The 27,662-nt window shown below is 55.1% G+C and overlaps 1 protein-coding gene across 2 annotated transcripts in view; it reads right to left on the bottom strand.

The window, feature by feature from the left end:
* Window positions 1-31: 31 nt before the first annotated feature.
* The window catches only part of EPHA10 (EPH receptor A10), a 39,312-nt gene continuing 11,681 nt past the window's right edge, over window positions 32-27,662 (bottom strand). Inside the window, exons 4-18 of one of the 2 annotated variants that reach the window (XM_075437797.1) lie at window positions 21,765-21,920; window positions 20,681-21,022; window positions 16,582-16,706; window positions 14,181-14,343; window positions 12,699-12,807; window positions 12,395-12,450; window positions 10,978-11,103; window positions 8,955-9,140; window positions 8,193-8,254; window positions 7,872-8,075; window positions 5,970-6,119; window positions 5,583-5,776; window positions 5,321-5,485; window positions 4,696-4,816; window positions 32-3,496 (exon numbers count right to left, since the gene is read on the bottom strand). In XM_075437797.1, the coding sequence (XP_075293912.1) occupies window positions 4,702-4,816; window positions 5,321-5,485; window positions 5,583-5,776; window positions 5,970-6,119; window positions 7,872-8,075; window positions 8,193-8,254; window positions 8,955-9,140; window positions 10,978-11,103; window positions 12,395-12,450; window positions 12,699-12,807; window positions 14,181-14,343; window positions 16,582-16,706; window positions 20,681-21,022; window positions 21,765-21,920 (2,153 nt within the window). In that variant the 3' untranslated portion in view covers window positions 32-3,496; window positions 4,696-4,701. Of the gene's footprint in view, window positions 4,817-5,320; window positions 5,486-5,582; window positions 5,777-5,969; window positions 6,120-7,871; window positions 8,076-8,192; window positions 8,255-8,954; window positions 9,141-10,977; window positions 11,104-12,394; window positions 12,451-12,698; window positions 12,808-14,180; window positions 14,344-16,581; window positions 16,707-20,680; window positions 21,023-21,764; window positions 21,921-27,662 lie in introns of both variants that reach the window. The other variant, XM_075437796.1, reaches the window with a different exon arrangement.

The raw sequence follows: 27,662 nt of genomic DNA, 5'->3' as shown, positions 1-27,662 counted from the left end.
CAGACAAGCCAGGGCAGCTTTGGTGGTTGTTTTTTACTTAGGTATTTAGATATCTCATTATTGCAGTCTTCAAGCATAGTTCAATAAATACAAAATTAACAAAAATGTCAATAGATCTTTATTACCATTTATTATTACTATTATTAATTATTCCAAACCAACTGTGATTCCCTGTAGATGACTATAGTTCAAACATGAAATGCACACAGTGTCCCTTATGATATTATATTACATTTGTTTCAAGCTTATAAAAATATATATTGTCTCCTCATGTATGTATTTACAGTATATAACACATGGTTAATGAATATCAAAAAGCACCTGGAGGTGAACCAACTTGATTCCAGCCTGGGTTCCACACGAGGGGGTGTTGCAGGGTGCTGGCGACGGGGCAGCCGTGTCCCCTGCCCGCACCGAGCGGCTCCAAGCCGCAGCGGCTGCAGCCAGAGCTTCCCCAGTCCTGGCTCCCGCACACGAGGACACACGATGGAAACAACGTCCTGCTTCACAGCTGCAAGGCGCCGACGGGACGCGCCGAGGGATCCGGGCTGCTGGCCGGGAGCTTCCCCGCGCAAGAGCGGCGACCGTCCCATGCGCACAGGAGCCTGGGCACAGGCGCTTGCTCAGCTCCGCTCATTCATTACCGGCCTCCACTCTGCCTGAACATCCGAACCCTAACCCTCTCTTTACTAGCTCCAGCAAAGCCTGCAGATTGCAAAATGCTCGTTCTTCTCTGAACAAGCCAATTAATGCTAACGCTGCTGCAGAGAAGCCGAGGGTGCTCACCCAGTCCTGAGCCCTTACTGGCACCAGTGTGACCTGGGCTTCCTCATAGCCAAGGGAGGGGGAAGGAGCCTTGCACCATGTCAGAGGCTGGATGGGCAAAGAGACCGAAATCAGTTTGAGGCATTCCCCTTGGTTCAGCAGCTTCAGAACAGTGTTGCTAATTAATTTAATTATAAGGCATTGAATACTTCCCCAAAGAGAGATGCTGAGAGGATGCAAGTTAATTTTAAAATAATAAAAACAATCTATAGCTTAATCTGCTCATTTTATTGTCTTGAGTGTTGATGAGGAGCTCAATTAGAATTGTTTCTTGTTGCAAGAAGCTAGGTTAGTAAGCGTACTGCCATTACGTGCTTTTTCTTTTCTTTCTTGAAGGAGAGGCCATGAAAGGAAATATCTCGTTCCTGCCGAGTTAGAGCACGGTCCCATCCACAGAACCATACTGTCTAAAAAACCAGCTTTCTGAAACACCACATCTGAGTCCCTCACCGCAGTAAGTCAGAAAAGTAATTAAACACCGAATTTCTTTTGGAAACAGCTAGAGACACTCAAAGAAATAACACCTTCAGCTCTGACTGCAACAGAGAAAGTAGTATGGGAGCCTAATTCAGTGGGGAAACACCACAGAAACGACTGAAGTCTCCGTTTTACCTGGAGCACCCTAGCAGAGCGAGCACCATGCGACTACACGAGCGAAGGGCCCGGGAAGCCGCGGGGCTGCCAGCCCGGCGCAGAGCTCCACGGCTGCGGGAGGGCAGGGACCCCTGCCCGCACGGCCACGGCAGCTTCCCAAGGCTCCACGGCTCCCCGCGAGCTGCCGGGCACTGCGGTGCGGAGGAACGACAGGCTCCACACCAGCTGTGCTGAGGGTTCTCCCCCAGCTCAGCAACGCTCGGAGGGACGGAGGAGCAGAGCCCGGCAGCCCCAGGAACAGCCAGGGCAGCACCCAGGGCCAGCCCCTCCTTGCGCCCGCAGCTTTGGAGACGGGCTCTGTTCTGCGGGGCTCAGGAGGAACGTGCTGCTGCCTGCTCACGGGCAGGTCTGCTTCCCGGGCTCTGCAGCACTCTGTCACCTGTCACCAAGCCCTCCCTGAAAGCAGCCGCACCGACTGGAGCCAGCCTCTCTGGCAGCGACCTCCCAGCACAGCCCCCTGCATCCCAGCGCAGGAGGCTGCTGGAAATCTGAGCAGGGAGATGGGGAGAGGATCCGGAATCAAGTTGGTTCAGCTCCTGGCCTAGAGAACTTTAATATACTTTGTCTATAGATAAAATGTAAACATAAAGAGCATACAAATTGCACTTGATCCTTGGGATCTGGCATTTCTACCAAATGAAGGTTTCGGTTCATCATTATTACTTATCTGGGTGTGAAACCGCAGGATGGCGAGTGACCAACCAGACCGGACAGGGGCCAAACTTTAAGACAAATTATTTCCGTTACAAAACTAACCAAGTGACATTTGGGAATGTTTAAACCGCAGAAGTGGCAGGAAGGAGAGAGCTTGTTTACCCCAGAGAGCAGCGAACTCCCCGGAGCACAGCCCACTGCTGCCGGGACAGCTCCGTCTCAGCTCCGGGTCTGGGCTGGCTCGCTCTCCCTTCCGTGTTCACAGCTGGGAGCTCAGAACCAGCACAGGGGAAGGTGTCCTTCTCCCTGTGGGGCTGCGGGACCCGAGAGCGGCTGGGAGCGTGTGGTGCTCACCACAGCACTGCCCAGGAATGCCAGCACATAGCAGAAAATCAATTATCAACTTTAGCTGACACCTTCTTGAGACCCCTGGCCAGTGAAGTTCAGGCAGAGAGTTCTGATCTCCGACGCAATCAAGCTAAAGTATATCTGAAAAAAGTGAAATCTTGTCAGTCTTGAGCACCCCTGGACCCAGCCTGGCCAAGCGGCCGAGCGCCAGTGAAAAGGAACCACCATGGCTGAGGCTTTACTAAGCAGAACCTGGATCCCTGCAGCAACGTGTTCTGGCAGGGGGGCCAGGACAGCCACCAGCACCTACAGCTGTGCCGCTCTGCTTGGCCACACGACCAGGAGAGCAGGAGGATGCCCGGGCAGGGCTGGTGCCATGCCAGCCGCGCGAGAGGCTCCTCAGGGCCCCTCGCTCAAGCATCACTTAGAGTCTTCTTCCCTCGGAGCAGGCTGACAGGAGGATCTGGCTCGAATGGATTTCCAGCCACGCTGTGAACATCTCCCACAGCACATTCATTCCCTTTGTAAATCTTTGCCTTTCATCATTAATAATTCACTTGCAATACTTACAGATGATAATAAAAGGCCTACAAAACTCTCTACAAGGCTGCAAAGACCAATTTAATTAACTAACTTCAAGGAAACTTGTACTATTAAGCAGACGCTGTTTGTGCCTTCCGTCAGGGATCAGGCCTGTGTCAGTGGGAAGTGCCAGCGTGCAAGGCAGGACACTCCAGCAGCCTCTCCCTTCACTGCTCCCGACCGGCCCAGGGCAGCCAGGCTGCCGGAGGAGGAGGGGAAGGACACTCACCGCAGCCGAGGTGGCCCTTCCAAGGCACGCTGCCAGACCGGGCACGGGAAGCATCCACCCAGAGCACGGCCATGTCCGCTGTCCCTCTGACTCCAAACCAGTTCCAGGTTTCCATCCCATTTCTGGATGAATGGTTCCTTTCTGCTGCTTTGGGTTGAATTAGTGCTGTTCATAAAATCTTTTCCCCTGCAAAAGCTTCCAGACCTAGAGAGGGAAGAGCACTCATCCGTCTCCTGCTCCAAGGCAGTGCAGACGCTGCTGAGCGGGGTGCTCCAGCCCAGCTGACAGCAGGGAGTCCCCAGGCTCTGGTGTCAGCCCGTGACTGGGCACGCAGCCATGCTCTGCCTGCTTCGCTCTGCAGCCTAGGGACAGCAGTCAGAGCCCATCACAGCTGCCCAAGGGGCCAGCACGGGCAAGGTGCGGGAAGCTCTGCCTGCAAAACTGCAAGGCATGAAGCATAGCAGAGAGGCCAAAGCAGCAACAGATGCTTTAGCATCAGTGCTGCGCGGGCGGCAGGTCTCTGCCTGCGGGCTCAGTCTGCGTGCGGGCAGCAGTGCGCTGCCTGCTCTTGCTCTGGTCTGGAAGTTCTTGCCCCACCACTGGGCTCCAGCAGCAAAACGAGGGAGCAGGACCTGCACAAAAGGCAGCGAAGGCTGAGAGCATCAGCAGGGCAGCCCAAGGGCTCCACTGCTTGCCCTCTCTTGGCTATGGCTCTCCTCATCAAAGCTTTTCATTTCTTCCCCTGAAATTGTCCTGTCAAGAGAGCCTTAGAAACGTTCAGCACCATTTGCTCTGCACTTTTGTGGAGAATATTTGGTTTTGTTCACCAACTGTGGTGTCAAGACTCAGTGAAGTAGCTCGTGGAACGGAAGGGACGTGGCTGGGAAAGAGTTTCCTTCCCGCATAGCAGATGGGGAAAGTCACCTTCCAGAAGTTGATCGCTGTGGGTGAGCTGTGCTCTGGTCTCTAAAAATAAAAGCAATAAAAGCTCCTTGTGGGGTTACTAGAACATGTCGGCTTGTATAAAAAATACCCACGGATTTCACCAGTAGGATGCTAGATACAAAAATGCTGTCAGCTGTGGATTAAGACAGTGCACAAATGTCCATCCACCCTGTTAACCTAATTACCATATGAAATGGCATCATTACAGTTTGACTCCTCTTACAAAACAGCGCTAGCAAGAGCCAGGTCCACCGAGGCACACCACACGCGTCCCAGGAATCTTTGGCTTCCCTGGCACAGGGGATGGGAAGCCCTGCTCTCTTGCCACGTGGAATGACTTGTTTGGCAGCAGCCCGGTGGTTCCTACATCCCACCTGAAACCGTGAGGTTTCGGAGTCGGCCCGGCTTGGGGCCGGCTGGCTGTGTCCTCCCGGGTGCGCCACGTCCCTGCTCCGCACCTCTGCTCACACCTGCACGCCGCAGCCATGCATTTGGATCACCTGGGCCCGGAGAGTCTGGATCCCGCTCAGGATGGTCTTCTGGTGCTCCGCCAGCGTGATCCCCAGGCTGAGGACGTCTCTGCAAAACGAGCCTTGCATCAGCCACGGAAAACGAGCCCTAACGGCAAAGTGCTTGGACACCAACCACTCCCAGGCAAGGGCAGCGCAGGTCTGGACCATCAGGCTGCCGTGGACCTGCCAGAGCGAGAAATCCCCAGCCTGTTGCCCCAGCCGAAGCAACACAGACCCGCACCAGGAACCCGGGGGCAACGCGAGCCAGCGCCCAGCCCTGCCCCGCGCTGCCTGTGGAACAACTTATCAGTAAATTGCATTCGATTTGGTGCTGCTCCCTGGAAGGGACAGGCAACGCTACTGTCAGAAACCACAGGTTTAAATCTCAGCTTCAAAAACCAGCAACTGAGAGGCACACCACACGCAGCCCAACCCACGCCAGTGAGCTCCTACAGACACGTTTTGGAAGATCTGTCCTCTTGTTTAGTGACGCCTGACTAACTGCAAAGCAGAGCTTGCTCACGCTGCACCCAGCAACACGAGGTTATACCCAGGAAACCAGTTCACTTACTGGGCTGTCATCCTGGCCACCGACTCCAAGTAGCAGTAGCCTGCAGCGGTGAAGTTGTCTTTGTACCTGCCCATTTCTATCGCTTCCAGCCACTCGCCCACAGAGCTGAAAGACGGGAAGGCTGAGAAGGTACGCTCGGTGAGGGGGATGGAGGTGCTGTGGGACCTGCCAACAAAGCGGGGCGGTGAGGAGGGAGGAGGGCACGCACACGCGCGGTGGGACTGGCCCGCAAAGAGCGGGCAGCAAGCATGAGGGTGGTCACCTGGTGCATGTGGAGCTGGGGCACAGCAGGGCCTCCGGACTCTGCACCATCTTGCTCAGGATGTTGTGGATGTGTGAGAACTTGGGTCTCTGGCTGCGGTCCTTCTGCCAGCAGTCGAGCATGAGCTGGTGGAGGGGCGGCTGGCAGTTCACCGGGGCAGGCAGGCGGAACCCATCCTCCACAGCCTTCATCACCTGCAGCACCAGAGGAGGGCGGAGGGGACGGGGTCAGGCGCTGTGACACAGATCGCAGACAAGCCCCTGGGGCAAGCGTCCCCCCTCACACCCTCCTGGGAGCACCAGCATCTCCTCCATTCACCATGGAGCCACCTACACGCCAGCGGCAATGGCCACGCCGTCATCTACCGCGGGGCTGCCGGGTACTCACATCCTGGTTGGACATGTCCCAGTAGGGTCTCTCGCCGTAGGACATGACTTCCCACATGACGATGCCGAAGCTCCACACATCACTGGCTGGACTGAAGTGATGATACTGGATGGCTTCGGGGGCTGACCAGAGCACCAGGCTCTTCCCACGCTGGACGGGCAGAAGGGGAGAAACGACACGCTCACACAGGGGGATGCAGCCGATGCATGCGGTACCCGGACAGTCGCTCGCCATGCCCTGCCCGGCATCGCAGGGCAGGCACTGAGCAAGACTGCGTGCCACGTGCAGGGTTAGTACGAAGAGAAAACCTCTTCCTCAATTTGTTTTAAAACGGCCACACAACAATATGCTACATGGGAGTGCAAGTCCTAAAATATTAATGGGAGAGGAGAATGTCTCTGGGAAGAGCTGATGGCATTTTATACATTAATATTTAATGAAAACCATTTCAGAGCAGTGCAAACACACAGTCCCTCCACCGCGGCTTGCTCTCCTGTAATTAGCAATCCTCGTCTCGGTGTCTGCAGAGCCCCCTGTGTGCAAAAGGGGAAGCAGGTGACAGCCACCACAGCTAATCATAATTAACAACGGGGAGACCTTAACCCCAAAGCCGCAGCCCCGTGGTGGGAGACGGGTTCTCAGCCCCGGCTCTGCGGGCTGCTCCGTCCCAGCGGCAGCCAGCACCGGGGAAGCTGCTCAAGGGCTTTGCAGCACGACAGCCACCGCTGAGCGACGGCTCTGCCGGCCACGCTCGCCATGTCCGGCACGGTCGCACTTTGCCAGGGACTCTTCGGGATGCTCTGCCGGCGGAGCGCACCAAGTGTGCCTCGCTGCAGCTCGTGATAATGGCTGGAAAAGTCTTCCAAAAGTTCTCCTTTCCGCCACCAGCCTGCTCAGAACTGGCAAACGACCGCTGTGACGCCCGTACCCTGCACGGGGACACGGGCACCGGCTCCCTGCAGGCAGCACACATCAGCTGCCGCCTCCTCAGCGCTGCCAGCGCTCCCTGCAAACAATCCGCGCTCACCTGACTGAGGAATCTGTGCTCTTTAAAATATTAATGCCGCTTAATGTGATACGCTAACAGACCCAGCTGACGCAGGGCGTCCGCGGGGTACCAAAGGAAATACATCTCACTGCTCTGCGGTGACAAAACCTTTGCCACACCCCAAGTGAAAGGCGCCGAAGCAGCGCATGAAAGATGTGGGAGGGCGAGCGGGCCCCAGCGAGGGGCTCTGGGGCCTCGAGGCTCACGGGGTGCCTGCCCAGCCCCCCGGCTCCGCGCCCAGGGGCTCCGGGCAGCTTCCCCACGCGCAGGCAGGCACTCGGGAGACGCGCTGGCTAGCAGAGCTGATAAGGCGTGAGTGTGAATCAAGCAGGACTTAAATTCTTAACTGAAATCCATGAATTTCCTTAGATGTGATAAAAGGGACATAAGGAACCCCGAGGCTGCCAGCGCTGCCTCCAGCCGCTGCCGCCCCTCTGCCGGGTTGTGCAGACGTGCGGCAGGGCTGCGGCCAGAGCCTGAGCCGTGCTGGACGGCTGCTGTGCTGCTCCCTGGCTAAACGCATCGGATTTCTAGTGCAAAAAGAAACTTTAAGATGCAGAGTCTGCATTCTTACATGAGGAAGGAAACGGGAGCCTAGGAAAAATACTGGTTCCGGAGTAGGATTGCTATGTGTCTTATTAACTCCGCCTGTGGAAGCCGGCTGACTTTGGATTTGATCCTTACTCAGCATTCAGAGCAGGACGCAAAGCTCTCCAGTGACACCAGGCCCCAGCCCAAGTGCTCCTGGCCATGGCCATGCATTGCAGCCAGGCAGATCCACCTCTGCCGAGGTTTTGTGGTCAGCATTTTGCTTTCGGGGAACGTTGACAATGACATCTGGAAATACGGCTTACCATGGTGGAGAAGATGGTCTCCATCTTATCTTCTTGCGGACGTCTGAAACCAGTTATTTTGCAAGCCAGGCTGCTGTTCACAAGGACTTTATGGGCAGCAAGGCTTTTATGTATGTAACCCATCTCTGCCAGGTACTTCATGCCAGAGGCAATCCCCTGCAACATGCAAACGAGCTGGGTGGCCGTGAACTGTCCCTCATGCTTCTGTAAAAAAGCGGAGGAAAAGCCAAAGGTGAGTAATGCCCTGTTCAAGCGGCACTGCCAGCAGAGCCCGAGCGGGCGGCAGACCCCGCAGTTACCACCGGCTCCCACCGCACTCACCCTCAGAAAAGTGTCCAGCAGGCCGTTGCCCATGTACTCCATCACGATCATCATGGTAGTCCCTGCACAGACAGAGAAGGAGCACTGCGTGAGCCCTGCCCACTGCTGAGGCAGCTCTAACCTGCAGGCACTAGAGACCCGGGCGCTAACCTCCAGCGCAGTCAGGACAAGGAATTTGTCTCAGACAGTTTGCAATGAGCAGTGGGTCTGAGGCTTTCCTATGGCTCACAGATGGGAATCCACTGGATCCCAATATCAGATGCTCTTTTAATCAGGACACTGAACCACTTCACAAAGGAGGACAGCACTACTCAGTGAAAGCAAAAGCAACCAGCTCAGCCCAAGACTCAGGACAAAAATACCTCCTTACCTAATGAAAAGGCTAGTTAAAATCAGCACACGTGCTCACGTTTCTTTGGATTTACATGAATATCTATTTAACTACAGCATCCGCAGACTAGTTCAGCACACACACTCCCATGAGAGCTGGGAACAGAGAGTCATCTGTTTTACTGACAGAACCCCACTTCAATTTGCTTTTATTAAGAGTGCACAGTTTTGCTGCTAAGCCAGTCCTGCTACCTGGATTTATTAAACTAGCTGTAAGCATTTTATTAGTCATCAGAATGCTAAAATAGCTAACACATGAGGAAACACCTGATTTGCAGAGAGCCAACAGTACTGCACCTCCAGCACCAGGTCATCACCCCGGACCAACGGCGCAAGCACCTTGCTGTGCTGTACAGCCCGGGACCCCCTCACCTCTGGTGATGACCCCCTCCAGGCGGATGACGTTGGAGTGGTCGAACTGGCCCATGGTGCAGGCCTCCGCCAGGAACAAGCACTGCTGCTTCTCCGAGCACCCTGCCCGCAGCGTCTGGATGGCAACTGGCAGCTCTCTCTTGCTGGGCAGCTTCAGGCATCCCCGGCAGATTTCCCCAAACTCCCCTGCGCAGCAGAGAGAGGAGTTCAACAGCCATGGCGGGACTTCTCTCGCAGCCCCTGCTCGGCTCTGCACCTTCCCAAGGACCCCTGCAACCACTTTCGCATCGCTCCTTGGTGCGCTGCCACACACCCCTCTGCCACTCCAGACCATGAGAGAACCAGCTACCGGCCAGCCACCTTCATGGCTCCCTCACAGCTCTCAGTATCGCTGTGTAAGGACGATGCTTTACTGAGCTGCTGCAACGCACTACGAAGACAGGTTTCATACCTATCTATCTATATATATATACACACACACACCCCTGCTACAAAGCAAAGGGCAGCAGCCCTCTTCTGCGAATGTGCTTCCCTTTTGGGGATATTTTTTTTGCTTTGGGACCCCAAAGTGCACTTCTGTAGCACAAGTGATGTGTCTTGCCGTGTAGACAAGCAAGACTTTCCCATCGCTAACCAGAGGATTTGCCAATCCATAAACTCAGGAACACGAGCCCTGCATGGCTGCAGGTTTCCCCCGCAGAGTCTGTCTTCTGTTTTACCATCCTCCCCCATCTTTGTTGAACACGCAACCCTTCACACAAGTTATCAGCATGTGATACTAAAAACACAACACAATTTCTTCCTCCTCTTCCTACACCTCTAAGCCACTCTCTGCTCAAGTGCATATTGCGCTTTTTCCCATGAAGAGAAGATTAACCCCTGGCCGCCGAGTCCATGGTCCCCGGCCTGGCCCTTTCTGCCTCGCAGCTCAGCACGTGAAGGTCTGCTCCTCGTGGAACAGAGCGCGGCACGGCCAGGAGGGTTTCTGCAGCCGTTGAGGCAGAGCATCCCACTCTGCACAGCCACGTGCTTGACAACAGGAGCTACCAAATTCATAACATAAAAGGCCAATATTGGCTTTACAGCAAAAATGTGTAGCTATAAAAAGCTTTATTGATTTGAAAGCCAGGTACTTGTTAGGTCAGCAGTGAGACGAATGCATTCCCAAATTCCTTATATTTAACTGTCTTCCTGACTGATTTCTTTCTTGATTTTTGAAACACCAATTGGCTTCTGAAAGGTATGTGGGATTAGCCTCAGCTCCTCCACTCAGCAACCACAAAGATAATCTCCTCTTCTCCTCAGTGTCCTCTTCCATTCAACACTGTCCCTTAAGCTGGTGGGCAAGCCCTTCCCTTTTCCCTTCCCGCAGCTGAATTTATCCTTAGGAAAAGAAACTACAAAGAACAATCGTGTTTCCCATGTTCTGGCACATATTAGTGATTAAGGCTCTAGGGCCCATTGAGTGGATTTTAATTTGCTTTTAAGTTGCAGGCAGTGAAGTTGATGAAAATCAATAAATCGTTAAGTTCACATATTTCTAAACAGTTTTCATGTTGCTGCCAAACTGCCCCGAAGCAGATAACTGCTGATGCTTTCCGGTCCCCACCGCACTCGGCTGGGTTGTACTTACTGCCTCAGAAAAACAAACGGGAATGCGAAATCAAGCTCCCCAACAAAATACTCACCAGCCCCACTCCCGTCTCCCCACCACAAGCACGCACCCCCCCGAGACAAGAGCAAGAGCAAAGCCGTGCGGCGCTGACGGTGGCAAAGGACGAGGAGCTGCCCTGGGAGCCGACAGCAAGGAGGGCAGAGCCCACGGGCAGCGGCGGGTGGGCCGGCACGCGCCCACGGCACTGCGGGTCGGGCAGGACCGCAGCAGCAGCGTCACGGCAGCACCGCGGCCCTGGCTGCCGGGGCAGGAGGGGAGCGCTCCGGCCGTGGCACGTACAGCCCACGGCACGGCCACTGCCCCACGGCACAGCCACCGCCGCAGAGGGGCTGGCGAGAAGGAACTTGCCTGTCCCAATGATCCTCTCAATTTTAATGCTAGCGTTATCCAGCTCTTTGGCAAAGAGGTGCACGGCCTGCATAGGGTCTTCGCAAGTGTCAGGGTCGATGTACGTCCTCCTGGTTGGCACTTTAACTGCAGGAGAGCAGGAAACGCACAAAGGGCATGTGAGAAAGGCTCGGCAGAGCTCCTGCCCGCCTGCCCCCGGAAACGCTCTCGCAGGTTATCCATCTCCAGGTCTGCTGGCAGGACTACCTTGCCACCTTTTTATAAGCAAAGCAAAAGACACAGCTTTCAGGTTGCTAGGAAATTTCTTGCAGGATTACATGAACCGAATCGCTCTGCTCCACTGCCGCAACCCCCGGGTTAAAGCAGAGCGGCTCCTTCACCCTAGTGCAGCTCCCTCCCAGACGGAGCCTATCTGCCACCCTTGCTAATCCTCAAGTATCCAAATCATCTCTGTTCCCAAGACCTCCAGGAGAGATAATTATAGTAATGAGCAACAGCCATGTTCCAGGTCCCCTTGATTAGCAGCATGGGCAGCAGAATTCCTCCCACAGGCAGCCACCATCTGCCGCACAGCCAGCAGCCCTGCCTGGCAGCACACCCGGCAGCACCGCGCACAGCAACCCCAGCCCTGCAGAACTCCGGGGGGAAACAGCCGCCCGCTTGCTGGGGCCTCTTCAAAACCCTAAGTCACATCTCCTGAAAACAGACAGCCGAAACACATCAGCTCTGCCGCTGGCCGGGCCCCTGCTAGAGCACTGCTGCGTCTCCTCCTCTCCGGGAAGGGGTCACACCACGCCAGGCTTCCCTTCCACCCCGGCTCCATTCGCCTTCCCGGGACGGGGCGGCTGCTGCGCTCCCTCCTCCTGCACGGAAAACCTTTGTCAAGGCACGAGGCCCTTCAAAGCCAGCTGAAATGGCCAAGCTGCATCTGAGAAGCACGAAGGCTCTGCTGCTTCTGACATGCTTCGGGGAGCAGAAGAGCATGTGTGTGCTTCACAGGCATATGCCAGGAATCAAATGAACTCATCAATCCTGACATCTGAATTTCTGTTGACAACTGTTGTCTGCAAAATTATTGCTGCTCAGTAATCAAGAGTAGCCCCAGAAAACAAAGCTGTATTCTCACGTAGCCATTTGTGAAAAGCTGACGGAATAATTCATACACCCCGTGGAAAGCTGAAAGCATTCCCATTTCCTCTGGCACGGCAGTGACCTGCGTATGGGAAGGACGGACACTGGCTTATGAAGCTGTCAAGCCCGCTGTCCCCAGAGAGCCTGACTGCGCTGAGCCACTGCTCTGGGATAATGCGGGATGACAACAGTTCAGAAGCAAGGATTCAGGGCTGCTTTGCTGGGAGCTGGGTTATTAATAGCAACAAATACCGGCATCCCCACACAGTGGCCAGGCTTCACTTACAGTGGAAGTACAGCTCCTCATCCCCGTCCTGGCTGGCTTTGCTGTACCCACACTGCCTGCAACAAGAGTGAAGATGCACACCATTACCTGGGCAGCAGCCTCCCGCTGGGTGCAACAGCCTGAGGTCGCAGTGCTCAGGAGCAGCCCAGCCCCAGGAGCCAGCAGCCTGTTCAAGCCAGCTCCCAGCTCAGAGCCAGCTGCCCCGTGCTGCTGGGAGCCCCTGCCGTGGGGGTCCGCTTCAGCTCTCCTCCCCTGCCCCAAACCTCCTCTGCCCGTGCCCAGGCTGAGCCGCAGCTCCGCTCACCTCCTCCAGACCATCACACCGATCACCATGGACACCAGCACCATCAGCCCAGCGATGGCCACCACCGCGATGATGAGGACGGGGTTCTGCTCGCTGGAGGCCACTGTCACTGCGGGAGGGAAGCAGAGCTGGTTGGCAACGCGCCCTGGGGCAGGTCCAAGGCACGGGGCAGCCCTGGCCGCTCCTCCAGCGCCAGCCTGCATCCTCCAGCAAGGCTGCGGGGCAATCCACCCACAGTGCCAGGCCGCTTTTCACCATCCTCACAACAATTCACATCCTGGTTCAGTTGTAAGAGCTTGAGCTGGTGCAATCAGACCAACACGCAGGGCAACACTGCAGGGACGGATGGAGCAACCCCAGCGCTGTCACACCAGGCTCCTGGTTTTGACAGCACTGAGGACAGGTTCCTGTTTATCGGAGGGACATACTGAAATGTACGGCTTACAAACAGTATTCCTTCATCAGATTAATCCCTTCCCTTCCTCCTTTTGCAAGCAGGGGTATTAGAAAGCCACGTACTATATAAAATTTTTTTTGGCTTCAATTCATTCTGAAAATGTCTTCTGTGTGGCAAACGGATGCAATTTAAAGCCCTGTTAAACACAATCTGCGAGAATCATACTGAGCCAGCCACCTCAGGGCTTTCATTTCTAGCCAGGGTGGGTTATTAAGCCGAAGCCCTACCATCTCTCCAAGCCCTCTTTCAGTCAGTAAAATAAGATGCTTCTGGACTATAGTTATGAATGGAAACTGTGAAAAGGAAAAACCCCAGCAACTAACACTGATACTGGCTGACTTTATTCAGCCAAACGGCTAACAAGCCAAGCGTCTCATGAGCCAGGACGGCAGTGGGGGTAAGCAGTCATCTCCTGTCTGGGGCACACATCCAAGGCCAGCTGGATCTCCAGGCTGGCCTTGCCTCCTCTGCTGCAGCCCACGCATCGGCCACCCTGTCTGTGCAGACCTGGGCAGGACCGTGCCCTCAGCAGTGACACCGGCAGGGACCAACACTTGCTCTCTCCCAGCGTTGTTTGGTGACCCCACGGAAGGGACCTGGTGAGATCTGTTGCAGCACCAACATCGCACCAAGGCAAAACAGCCCCGCAGTCACTCCGGCTCTGCTAAGCCCTTTCTGGGGCAATCTCACTCAAAGAGAAGAGACTCTGTCCCCAGCCTCTACACCAGAGAGGAGCCAGAGACTGGCTGCCCTCGTTGACGAGCACCAAGAGCGAGGTCAGACACCTCCAGGACAGGCAGGCCAGCAGCAGCAACCTTGTTAAAACCAAATAAGAAAATGCAATTAACAGCAAGCCCTGGGAAGCACCTGCTTTTAGACCCAGAGCAGCAGAATCAGAGGAACAGATGCTGCTCCACAGAGCCAAAAGCATCTGGGGCAGGAGCAGCAAGCAGCAGCATCCCCACGATACAGCTCATGCTTCACGCCTGCATGTGTAAGGGACGATGAGCCTTGCCAACACTTACACTCTGCCAGCGTCTCCACTTCAATACTAGGGCTGTGGTTTCCATAGTCTGGCGAGGAAGATGTCCGGATTTGGAAAATATAGAGGGTGCCAGGCTTCAGGTTATTGACCGTCACGGCTGCGGATGTGGTTTTCACAGTTGAGTAACTTTGATCTCTCTGATCCTGTGAAATAATGATACACGGAGATCTAGCTGGACTGACAGCTGCGCCACGGAGCAGGCACAGCACACTATCTTCGCCTCGCCTCTGGGTCTCATCAGGACAGTCTATCTAAACATAAAACCTTCAACAGAAAGAATACATCTACTAGATGTCTCGTTAATAGAAATTACACAGAAAGGTCACATGAAATGGCAGACGGAGCCAGATGATGCACTGTGAAGACGGGCGGAGGACGGGGTGGCGAGGAGCAGCTGTGCCACCCCGCACGGCTCCTCTCCTCCTCGCTCCCCCGTGCCGGGGCTCGGCTGCTGGCACCCTCCAGCCCCCTCCCACTCCCCTGCTACGGCTGCTCGAGCCCTGGGGGTACACACGCGTGTATTAGCACCTGCTGAGTAATCAAAGCTGCCAGCAGCCCTGTTCCCTGGGGCTTTATTCACTTGCCCAGCGACCTACAGATCCCCCTGCCTCCCCTGCGGGAGGGCGATGGGCAGCCCCGCTCCTGCCGCAGCTGCTGGACGGGGGATGGCAGGACGGGCTCTGCCAGGCAGCCGGCGGGACGTGGGGTGACTTGCACCGCTTCTGCGTGCCAGAGCAGCAGATCCCCGTCCGCCTCCTCCCCACGCTCTGTAAAGCAAAACAAGCCCCAGCCCTCCCCTGAGCTCCCACCAAACTTCGCATGCTACCCCGCAGCCACCACCGGAGATTGCTCTCCCAGCCACGTCGGGTCCTTCCGCACAAACTTCCCTGAAGAAGAGGAGGCCACTGCCACCGCAGTCCCGGACCGGGGTTACCCGAGGCCACTTTCCACCAGGAGCAGGGCCAGGCCACGTCCCGTGGCTGCAGCACCGGCCCCTCTGGGATCCCACACGCGTGTGCTGCACCCTCGCTACGCCGGGGACCAGCCCTGACGAGCATCCCAGCCCCGCGACCTGGCACCAGCGCAGGCAGCAGCCGTTCATCGCACCGCTCCCAGGGCCCAGGATGTCGATGCGAATCGCATTTTCCATTTGATACGCTTTCCTTCTTGAATCTCCATAGTTAAATTATGTCTTTAAAAGCAAAAAGTAGCAACTAAGTTGATTTTCATGCCAGCATCAAGATTCTTATTTCAGTGAATAATTGCTGAGCTATGGTTTGAATTCCCTACCCAAGAAGGACATTTCCTCATTTCACGTACCCTGAGTATCTTGTTGCTGCAGCCCATTTGCACAGGAATTACCGTCTCGGGCTTCAGCATTTACCCTCACCCACAGATTCCTCCTTTCAAATCTATCAGATGCTGAAAATCACATTAATATGAATCAGCTTCAAGGTAGTTTGTTTCTAAATACAGAATGCCAACATGTCACCTGCACAGTTTGCTTGACATGTAATCAAGTTTCATAATGAGCCTGAGCACACACAGATAAGGTAATTTGTGGAACTGTGTCATAAACTGCTTTTATTTTGATTTACAGCATCGCCCCTGCTCTCTGCCCACCGGTGTTTCTTCTATAAATTCTCAACCCACCACACCTGTCAAATAACAGCTATTTTTAAAATTAAGAGACTGTCATAAAAACGTTTGCTTGTGCCCCCTCCCATGTGGAACATCACTCACAGCTCACTGAAGTCACAGGTTTGGTGGCACTCAGACTAAACCAGTGAAGACCACAAGGCCCAGCACTTTCCCAGAGAGCAGGCTATGAATACAGGTGTCATCTCATCAGATTTAGAAACCCCGTATGGTTTAGCAGTCCCTGGCTAGCTGGCTAATGGCAAGCATCCAGCCTCAGTTTTCTAATGTCCCTGAAAAAAGCCACCCAATGCATAAAAAAAAATGAGAATGAATGGAAATTATGAGCTTTACTCTTTCTCCCAGGGAGACGCCAACATTAGGGTTGGATGAAATCTTGCTGCAGAGATGGGGGAAAAAAACCACTAATTAACATTTACTCTACAAATATTCCATACTTCCTAAAATTTGCGTAAGCAGATTGCATAACAGTGTCGGAGAGGAAAATACTTTATTGCCCCCATTTGAAGTGCTCCTCTTTCGAGTGCCAGTAAAACCTTCACAACAGCACCGTACACAGACACGGGCTCCCTGCCTCCCTCCCCGCCGCTCCGTCCCACGCAGCGGGGGCCGGCTGCGACCGGGAGCAGCAGCACCGGGCACCGCGCACCCGAGGGCAGACTGGGCTGGCCAGGGAGGTACCCGGGGCACGATCCAGAGCTGGAGCCAGCCCCAGCACCTACCTTCTCGTAGTACTTGACCTCGTACTCGGTGCCATTAGCAGTCGGGAAGCCCGGCTCCTGCCACGACAAGGAGACGCTCTTCTGCTCAACCCTATCCGTGCGGATGTCGGTGACGGGAGTCGGCGCTGAGGAATCAGAGAGGAAAGCAGTGGGTGACGGCGGTGCTGCCGGGGGCAGAGCGTCCCCCCTCTCCGGCAGCGTGCCCCACACCCTCCCTGCGGCCAGCAGCACCCACACCCCCCCTCTCCACGCCAGCACAGTCTGGCACACTTTCTCTCCAGACCCTGCAAATTGCTCCTCACTCCCAATTCATCGGAGCCAGGTCTAGGCTAGCACAGGCTGTAACATGGCACGTGCTGTTGGACAGGAGTGGTGAAAACACTCTTCGTACACAAGAAGTGTTTCAACAAGATGAAAAGAAAAAAGAAATATTCTTGGTTTCTTGCGCCAGTGCTGCAAACACACGCTGAGCCACGCGCACACACAGAACGGCGCAGGGGCCGGCTCGCAGCCCTGGGCGCAGGGACCGCAGGGCAACCCCCACCAGGAGCCCGCGGCCTCTGCAGGAGCGCACAGCGCTGCTCGCTTCGCGAAGCGGCAAGCGACACCAGCAGCGAGGCCAGCCCGGCGCTTAACGCGGGGCTTGCTCCTGCAGACGAAGTTAAGTGCTCCCTGCTGTTTTATACGATTCCCATCAATAAAATATCCCACAGATGCCCTCCTTTATCTCTCAATCTAGCAAACAGACTGAAGAAACTTGAGCAAGTGATCCTGACTGTTACAAAGACATCAGGAAAAGTCACACTCACTTAGTGATCGGCTGTAGAGCAGAGCCCACGGCACACGCCAGCAAAGCAGGCACCAGCCTCAAACATATTTTAAAGGGACTAAGGAAAATCACACAGACTACAAAACATTTCACACTGTGAAAAAAATGTGTTTCGCATCAATATTTTAAGCTCCCCTAACATTGCGTCTATTCTGAAAAAGCAAACATTAAATTATTCACCACTCTGCCTGATTTCATAAACTCCACTCTGCTGTACGTGGGTTAACTCCTCTTAATTAACCAGTGTACCATCAGAAAAGGCATAAACCTAGATGTGGGCGCTGTGCCCCTCCACTGAACGACCCGCTGCATCCGAAACCCGACGGCGGCCCTTCGAGAGGGACAACAGCCAGCACTTACAGAGCTGAACCACGCAGCAGAGCGAGCCTTCTTAGTGCCCAGCCCCAGCTCCGGCACCCAGCCGTCTCCAGGAATGCTCGCCCCACGCGGTCTCGGAGCTGGGGCAGGGCAGAGCAGACCACAACCCACCCGTTTGCTGTCCACTGCTCCCGGCGTGGGGCGAGTGGCAGCTGGAGGGACACCAAGTGCCATGGCCCCCGAAGACTCCTGCGGCCCCGCACGACGACCCTGCCCACGCCGGGCAGAGCCAGCCTCTCCGCCAGTCACCCCAACACAAACAACGCACTGGGCACTGTCCCAGGCAGCTCCTGCGCCAGGGTCCTTCTTTCCAAACCAGAGACGCAGCCTCATCAGTTACCGCACAGCAATCCCAGGCCTGATGCCGCTGCACAGAGGGCAAAGACCCTCGCCCCGGGGCCGGCTCGTCCTGTGCCCCCTAGACCCTCCCGGCCGGGGCTGGGCTGGTGCTGTACCGTCTGCTTCAGAGGACCTAACTCAGCACAAACCGCTTCTCCACAGCCTCAGAAAGGAGAATGCATTTCTGCACTGGCTGCATTATTAATCTGCAACAGATTTAAAAGCCCTTTAAGATAGGAGCCGATGCCTGCCGGGAATACAAATGGCGTCGTCCCACAGTGAACATTTACATAGCTAATGCAGCTCTACTCCTGCAGGTAAACAGCTCCGTTCTCTCCTCAAACACACTTATTTAGCCCCATGCTGAGGCCAGATTAGAAAAAACACCGTATTAATTTTGCCTCCTGCAGACTAAATAGCATCTTTTCTTTTCCCCTGCAAATACAATGAACAACTGCTAATTCCCTCTTGTGACTGCTGAAGGGGAAGGGCAGTGTGAAAGCTGCACTCAGATATATTTAGAGGAGCAGGGATCTGACAGCTAAATAGGGTCTTGTTTCTTTGTTTAATTTTCCCTCTGAATCTGCATATCTGCAGCCAGAACGTCCCTGCTGCTGCCAATGACTTCCCCGAGACCATCGCACCACAGCTGCCGAGGAAGTCACTGCTGCTTCAGGTGTTCCTGAAGTCTCCCTTTCCCCTTGTCACAGCCCTTCTCTGGTGGGCTTTCATGATGAGGGGCTCCAGGTCTCGCTGGAGACGCCACGCTCCGCAGAGCGGCTCCACAAGCTGTGCCACCCATGGCTCCATGTCCTGCCTGCACCCCTGAGCTCGCTGCCCAGGAGACGACCTTCTCCCCGTCTGTGCCCATGGCGCAGGTTAAGCATCACTGCCACGCCTTGCCCGTGGTGCCCAAGCGAGAGGAGCTGGCGGCAGGAGCACCCCGGGAGGGAGACCTTCAGCAGCAAAAAATGTCAGTGTTCCAAGAAACTTCCCGAGCCTCAGCTAATTCTGAGCCACCATCTGCATCCGGAGACTCGACAGCTCGACAAGAGACATTGATTTTGAACAGATTACAAGATTAATTATGCCATAGTCTCTATGCGCATTTCAGCTCCTTCAGGAGCATGCAGTGTTGGGTAAGGGGTCGAGATTCCCACGTACACAGAAGAAAAGCTGCATCACACAGACGAACGCCTAAGGCGCGGGTTGGTATCATGGACTTGCTGCTTCACTCCCTACAGAGGACGGGGCACTTGCTGCCCTTACCCAGCCTCTTGTCCCCTACCCCGACCTGAAGCCCCCAGCGAGGAGGCAGCTCCTGAGCGCCAGTGCCCCTGCCCTCTGCCTGGCACCAGGAGGGAGCCTCTCGAGGAACGGCTCCTCGTCAGACCTCGTCAGGCTCCCCCCTCCCTAGCTTGTACGCTGGCTCAGGAATGGAAGATCTTCCCGGAGCTAAATCCGTCCTTGAACAGCAAAGATCCTAATGAGGAGTGACACCTCCACTGAAGAGCCGTCTGCGGCACAGCACCCACCCAACAGTCTCACAGAAATTATTATCTGAGGGCAGAGGAAGCAACAACACGTGCAAAAACATTTGATCAAATGGTGGGAAAATTATTTATAATAAGATCAAAGTTTAATCTCTTCAGATGAAATTGTTAGCCAGTTCCTGCCAAGAGGTAAGTGACGATCATCTGTCTCCGTTAACTGTGGCTTGGCAAAGGGTTTTCATGCCAATTATTAACGTAACCGCAGAGGAATAGGCAAGGACATGAGAAGCCAGAGCTGATTTTCCTCTGGCACAGCTACCAACTGCGGAGGGACCAAACCCCGCCGGCCGGCCAGGGGCCATGTCCGCGCAGGCAGGCTGGCTGCTCGCTCCCCCTCACGTAAGGGAACAGAAACGTGAAACGTGAAGTGGAAGGGGACACTCACAGTAAGAAATTGTGCCACAGACCAGCACAGAAGACAGACAAAATCAATTTTTTGTCTCCAAAGGATAGCCAATATTTGAATTATCTATGTTAAGGAGGGCTTTTTGTGAACAGACTAAAAATTTTGCTTCTTTGAAGGTAATTCTTTGTGATTTTTAACTGCAGCCAGATCGCAGAGCAGACTCCCCCTTCAGACCCAGGCTGTCACCCAGCTCAGCGCCGGGGCAGAGAGCGGGGCCACAGGCTCCGCAGGCACAGCCAGCTCCCCGCCTGCCCGCGGCGCCAGCCGAGATGCCTCGGGAGCGCTGCAGGTCGGTCTCCATCTCCCGCTCCCACCTGTGCCGCCCGCCACCGCGGAGCACCGGGCCGGTGCCACCGCAGCAAGCTGAAGGGAGTCGGGCACTGCCGCAGCACCAGGCGTGCAGAGCCGAGGACGGTGCCCATGCCGCCTCCAGACCCCGCGTCCTCCAGCGACGAAGCCACCGGCCGCCGCGCAGACCCATGCAGCCCAGCAGTGACACAGGAGGGTAAGGCAGCGCGGGCAGCCGTGTTCTTGGTGCGACGGGGGAGAGGCACCGCTCGCCTCCAGCCACCACGCACTACGCAGCAGCCATACCTGCGGGGCCGGTGGAGACGTTCACCTCGGCGTACTGCTGCCCCGACAGCGGGCTGACGCCCGAGACGCCGTTGACAGCCGCCACGCGGATGGTGTAGTTGACGTGAGGCAGCAGGTTCACCAGGGTGACGGTGCGGTCCACGAGCCCCGTCTGCTGCGGCACGAAGCCCACACCGCTGCCGCACTGCTCACAGCGGCCCCGCAGAGCCGCCGGGCACCGGCCGCACCACAGGCTGTAGGTCAGGTCGCTCCGGCCGCCCGCGTCAGCAGGGGCACTCCACTCCAGGACCAGCGACGACTGCCGCAGGCTGTAGACCAGGTTCCTCGGGGCGGAGGGTGGACCTGGAAGCAGAAGAGCGTCCGTGCACAGGCGCCAGGCCAGCGGCACTGCCCGGGGAGGAGGGCGAGCCTGCGGGGCCCCGGCAGCAGCAGCACAGGCACTGGCGGCAGAGCAAGAGAGCGCGGTCCTGGGCAGCCAGAGCACATGGCCACCCCAGGGACACGGACGCATGGATGCACAGATCACGGTGGGGACACCGGACAGAGGATCCCCGCCGAGGGACGCTCACGCAGCGCATGAGAAGTGCCCGGCTGGACCCGGCGGCTCCCCAGGCTCGGCTGCGAGGGCCCCGGGACACAGCCGCCGGTCGGACACTGCCCAGCCACGCTCGCTCTCGGGCAAAGCGGGAGCGCTTCTCATTGCTGCGCAGGCAGCTCTGCGGCATCCATCACTGGAGTATAGCTGGGGTCCAATCCAATTAACTAGAGGCCATTTAATTAAAATCTGTGATCTGTATTGACTAAATGACTGTGCCCTATATTTACTAGGGAGTCTACAAGCTTGACCGCAATCATCAGATTGTGGGCTCAGCCTGCAAGCTCCCCGGCGCAGGAACAGCCCCTCACCCCCTCCCCGCCGCAGCAGGACCCTCGTGCAGATGGGACACGTGTGCCCAGGCACAGCTCCCACGGGCTGGCGGGGGGACAGCCTCGGACAGCCCCCGGCAGCCGCCCGGCTCTGCGCTGCAGGACAGACGCGGTGTCTGGATGCCTTACAAAGAGACGCCATTTCAGCGAGACGTACGTGTGCAGGAGGCAGATGGTGGGTCTGACGGGGACCTGGAGTAGTTCTTCTGGCACAAACAGAACGTGGAGGCTTCCTCATGCGTGAAGCTGTGCTCAGGGCAAGGAGAGCAGAGAGGGAGACGGAGGGAAAGCTTGTAAAATCCAGGAAGGCAAGCTGAAAAGACGGAGAGAGGGAGTTATGGGAAGAACACCACAAGGTGAATAGGGGACACATTTGATGACTGCATTTCCCCATTTCCTGGGACATCCTTTGCCAGCCACTCACCAGCAGATATCACACTCCAAGCTACCTTCCCTGAGCACCCGCACAATCCTGGCTCCAAGAGAGATGTCCCTTTGGTTTGACCCAGTAGGGACATTTGGGTGCTGTGTCTCTGCACTGACTCCCAGGCTGTGGGACTCTTTCAAGAGGCTGGGAAGGGGCTGAGGAATGGTCAGACATCAGCTGGAGAAACGCGTGAAGGGAGCGGGAGGTTCTGGAGGAATGTTGGGGATGGGGTGGCTGCAGAAAGATCCAGGATATGGAAGACACATGGCTTGGGGTTTAGAGTCAGGTGAGCAGAGCAGAAATCACAAGAGAGCCACAGTAAGATGCAGCAACAAGCCCAAAAGCGGAGGAATATTGAAAACAGAGAAGTCAGAGACCTCATCGGTCACCAGAGGTTCACACACAGATACATCCATACCCAAGCCACGTGGCCATGTCACCGGCAGCTACGGCTTTACCACTGCGGATCGTACAGCCCTCACTGCAGGCAGTGAGCTATGTACTGAAGTTGAACAGCAGCAGTATAAATTTGCTTTTATAGGCCGTACACCCGCCTTCCTTATCCATTGAAAAGTACCTTTGATACAAACACAAGTAATTCACATGCTGGTCAAGGATTTGCTTGATCTTTACTACAAGCAGCAAGCAGCCTAGAAGCAATACCCCTAGCAGGACACCCGGAAGCTACTTCTGCATAAAAGACTTACCACTTTACAAAAACAACTAAAAAAGGCTGCAAAACTCCATAAAGCAGTTTGCAGCAGCTTCAATTTGACCATACAACACCTGAAAAGCGAGCAGCCTGCAAACAAACACGTGCCCGTCGCTGCTGGGTGCCCTGCGCGCACCTCCCGCCTGCTGCGCAGCCGTCCCTCGGCCGGCAGCCCCTCCGCGCCGAGGGTGACCCCAGCGGGGCCAGACCGAGGGGCAGGACTGCGGCTCACCTGGATTGCAAGCCAAACAGAAGCACTCGTGTTTCGCTCGGCTTCTTCATCTTCTCGGTGTGGTGCTGCTGTCTGCTATCCCTTCATCAGCTCCCTGAACAGTTAAACTTAATCACTTGTAAAGTTCCTAGATGAACAGCTCCACTAACGCACTCCCCTCTTTTATCATTTTTAAGGAGTTGGCTGCTGAGACTGTTCCTTTTAAAGCAGATTATTCCAGTGCACCCTGGTTCATTAATTTTTAGCATGATATAAAACTGGCAGCTACAGCTGTGATCTGAGGACAAAGCACTAGACACAGCACAGGGCGGAGAGGATCCTGCCCTGGGATGCTGAAAATGGGTGAACATTGAAGGGGAGGTTATTCCACCTACCACAAGGCTTTTAGAAATCCAGTGCCCTGTAGTCACGCGCGGGGAGGGACCGCAGCACCGTGGCTGAGGTTTGTGCTCCCAGCCGTCCCTTCACCCCCCGGCCGCTGGCACACGACGGACAGCAGCTTGGCAGAGCTAGGAGCAGCAACGCACAGGAAAGATTTTTGCTTCTTTTACACAACAGATACAGCCTCTCAAGGGCTGCCTAAAAGCCTTGCTCCTTGCCAGACAAGTTCTTGTGCTGTTGTGTCACCCAGCGCAAGCAAAGCCTGCAGAAAGGAGCAGATTTGGCCTCCTCAAGCCCATACCAGTCATGCCCAAGCAACGAAGAGAGACTTCCTCGTACCTGGAATGGAAATTGCAACTTTCCAACTGATGTGGACTCAACGCTACATTTCTCTAGCAAAACTGAAGAGTTCAATTGTTAAAATGGAGAATAAAAACATTGGAAACCTTTAAAAAAATGAAGGAATCAAAATTAGCAGATTACTCCTGGATGCCTCTTGGTGGAGGTTCCTAGCTGAACCAGACAAGATGAGCATTTCAGCACCTGCTGCAGTCACCCAGACACACAGGGCGGCCTCGTCGGTGGGCTCTCACCAGCAGAGCTGGTGACCGAGCTGGACACCGGACCCCGCAGCGGTGACTGGTGACGCACGGGTGTCTCTTGCCTGCAAAGTCGGCACTGGGCGAGATGACCCGTGCCCCAGAGGCCCCGTTGCTCTCACTGGCTGTGCTGGAAGCCCAGGCACCCCCGCCAGCTGCCAGGGTCCGCCAGACAGCTGGAGCAGCCTCTCCCAAGAGCTGCTGGAGGACGGATTTCTAGGAAACTGTGGGTTTCTAGGAAGAACGGATGTTTGCTCCCTGATCCTGCAAACTCTCAGCAACAGCCACTGCCAGTACGGGACAGGAGAGCCTGCGGTTCTGTATCCACCACTGCTGTCTCACAGTCTGCATGGCTCCAACATCAGACAAAGCTAACCTTTAAAAGCACAGGCTTGACAAACACAACAGAGAAGTAACATTAAGACAGCGAGCCGCAATGCATAGTAAATGTTATTCCCTACGTAGGGTGCTAGATAAAAAGGAAAAACTAGCAAATGTTTAAATTACTCCCAGAACTGCCAGCTTCCTCTTTATATTTGAGAAACGAAACCAAAACTAAAATTACATTCATACGACAGAGACGTAGTTTGCTTTTTCCCTTAGTTAGACAGCACTGATCACAACACGGGGCAGAAATATCGCCCCAACGCCCCGCACGCACAGGGCACAGCCACTTCCAGAGAGCCAGAGCCTGAGAGCACATCCAACCACGAAGGAGGCGGCAGCCAGATTTCAACAGAGAAACCCACCATAAGCATCTAGCACTTGGAGGTCTCTGCGGAAAGAGCCACCAACAGCAAGCCGAACACGTGCTGCGCCCACCCCCGAGAGGCAGGGAACCGGCAGACCCCCAGACCCCGCGCGATGGGAACAAGGTTTGAACTTCTCCGAACACCGGAGCGGTTCCCCCCAGCTCTGCAGAGACCCGAGCGCACGCCCAGAGCCGGCGCTGCCACTGAACCAGCGCTCGTCCCCGTGCTGGGAGGGCTCGGGGAGTCGGACACACGCCCTGAGAGCGGGGCCATGACAGCAGCTCATGGGCTTCCGTGCTGGGCATCCACCGCAGCCTCCGTCTGCTGCGGCTCCAGCTCGTCCCTCCCCATGGGGAGAAGCCCATCTCGTTACGGCGTCAAAGTCTGAACACTGGTGCGAGGTTCCTGCTCGCACCCTCTGTCAGGCGGAACAGAAAAATCAATCTTGTTTACAAACTTGATGGGACCTGAGCACTAAACCCAGCACGTCCCGCCACCATACCTCGGATTTAAAGGTGAGCCTGACAGTCACATAAATTTGACATCTTGCATTAGGAAACTGAACGTTTTCAACTACAAACATCTTCCAGGTTGTCTCTCTCTGTTTTCTAATAACAAGAAGAAGTTTATGGACGTTTCTGTCAGAAGATATGCTGGTTAGTAACTGCACAGAACTCCTCCGCTTGCATTTCCCAGGAACACGGGCACGCCAGCCCTGCGCCAGCACGTCCCACGAGGAGCCTGGGCGCAGCTCGGCCGGGGGCCTTACTTGTTAATTTTGTTCCTCGGTTGTCTGAACCTTACGCTTGACAAGAACAAAAGTGCCCCAGCACACGCGATGCGTCATGTGTGCACCTCCATTTCTTTTCTCAGATAAACTCCCACTCCCTTGCACCTCATCCCACCAGTGTTTTTCTGGTCCCCAGCTGGTTTACGTGTCCCTGTTATTTCACAGTGCTCGTTTTTGCAGGGGGGAAGGGGCAGCTCTCAAGAGATCAGGCCATCAATTTATAGAATGAAATTCTCTTTTTTGTACACTATTTTCTATCCTATTCCTTGTCCTCTGGTACTACTGCAACTTAATTATTAAATAATAAAATTCAGTAATACATTCTCCTAGAGCCAAAGAGAAGCAGCTGGATAGGTCAGACAGATTAATTGCCTCTCTCCGGCTCCATCATCGCTGCCCACACAAGCTACTCCCTGATCACCCGGCGTGCCTGATCCATTGCACTGACAGAGAGCGCACGTGTTCCCTCCTTGATCTAACGCTGTATGCACACACGATCTAACTAGTAGCAGAACAAGCCACATTGATTTGTGCTGCAGCTTGGCAGATTACCCGGCATGACACACCCACGGGAAGGGTTTCTCTTTACCAACTCATCTGCCGCAGCTCCTCGGACAAGAGCAGACAGCTCTATCCAGAGGAGAAGGCAAGGTCCTCTGTCACGCTCAGCCGGTGCCATAGGGAAAGCAGGGGCAATTGAGGATGCAGCATTGAAAAACCACATGATTTTCTACTCAGCTGGTGTGGGACAGCTTTAGCTTTCCCTCCCCAGCAGTTCAGACATCTCCACCTCACAGCACCACGAAGCCTGCCAACTAGGTGTTTCCAAGCGCAGCTCTTGGGCATAACCTTCCTCTCCAGGCAGGGACTCGGAGTCACAGCTCCAAGGATGCTGAAGCTGCTCCTTCACCAGCAACGAGCTCAACATTTTCTAAGCTGCAGCGAGCCAAGTGCACAAGTTTTGGCCTAAAAATTGGCAGAAGAGTTCCCCAGCTGAAATCCTGATTAATCAGCAAAAGGGCATCAGAGTTTGCGCAGCTTTATCTTGTTAATCAAAGAACAGTGATTACAAGTGACTCGCTATGTGCATCAAGTAGGACAGCCTGACGGCAGGACACAGCCTCTGTAAGCTCCGGGGTTGATCGTAGTCACTGTTCAAGCGAAGCATGGCCAAGATTTTACATGCAGCAGTAAAATGAAGTTATTCATCCCCCTGGCAGTATTTACCAGCTGGTCAGCAGCCTTTTACATTGTGCACTTACCATACCCACTGCCGCAACAACTGACTACCTCAAACAATCAGGTTAGTCTTTGTTTCCATACTTCAAAAAGAAAAGATTAACCACACTGACAAGCGGGAAACTGGGACAGAACAACTGTATGATTTATCTTCCCTGTGAGGGTGGTGAGGCCCTGGCCCAGGCTGCCCAGAGAAGCTGTGGCTGCCCCCTCCCTGGAAGGGTTCGAGGCCAGGTTGGACGGGGCTTTGGGCAACCTGGGCTGGTGGAAGGCGTCCCTGCCCATGGCAGGGGGGTTGGAATGAGATGCTCTATAAGGTCCCTTCCAACCTGAACCATTCTGTGATTCAGGAATAAAACTACTTAACCCAGAAAACTCCATGTTAATATTAATACAAAAAATCAGGCAAAACCCACCAAACATACTTCCTGCCCATCTCCATAGCTGGAAAAAACATGTGTGCATGCGCGTGTTCCCTTCTCCACTTCTCCGGTCACGCTGTGCTACGCTGCTGACAGAGACGGACTCACCTGAAGATCCCACCTGTGGTGCAACTCGGGAAGACCCTTCTAAAGACCGCTTCAGGACGCTGCTGTGGGTCTGCGCTTCCTGGCCCACCTCTATAAAACCAGTGACAGATGCTGGCATGGCCTCCTCTTGCCTTCAGCCATGACCCCCCTTGCCCTCCTGGATATGGGTGTGGACCACCACAGCTCTCGCACCTGGGCCCCGCACCGTGCACCGGAGATGCTGCTTCCTAACAAAAAGGTTATTAGCGATTCTGTACATACCAAGGCGGTTTCTGTTAAGAGCGGCCGTGCTGCGGCACAGCACCCAGCCCAGGGCAGCCAGCCGGTGGGCCACAGAGTCCGGCAGCGAAGGGAAGGGGCACGCAGCGCAGCTCTGCGCAGGCAGACCCCTGT

This window comes from Opisthocomus hoazin, chromosome 17 (genome assembly GCF_030867145.1).
Source record: "Opisthocomus hoazin isolate bOpiHoa1 chromosome 17, bOpiHoa1.hap1, whole genome shotgun sequence".
In the NCBI taxonomy this organism is placed as follows: domain Eukaryota; kingdom Metazoa; phylum Chordata; class Aves; order Opisthocomiformes; family Opisthocomidae; genus Opisthocomus; species Opisthocomus hoazin.
This window is presented reverse-complemented; position numbering and strand designations above follow the sequence as displayed.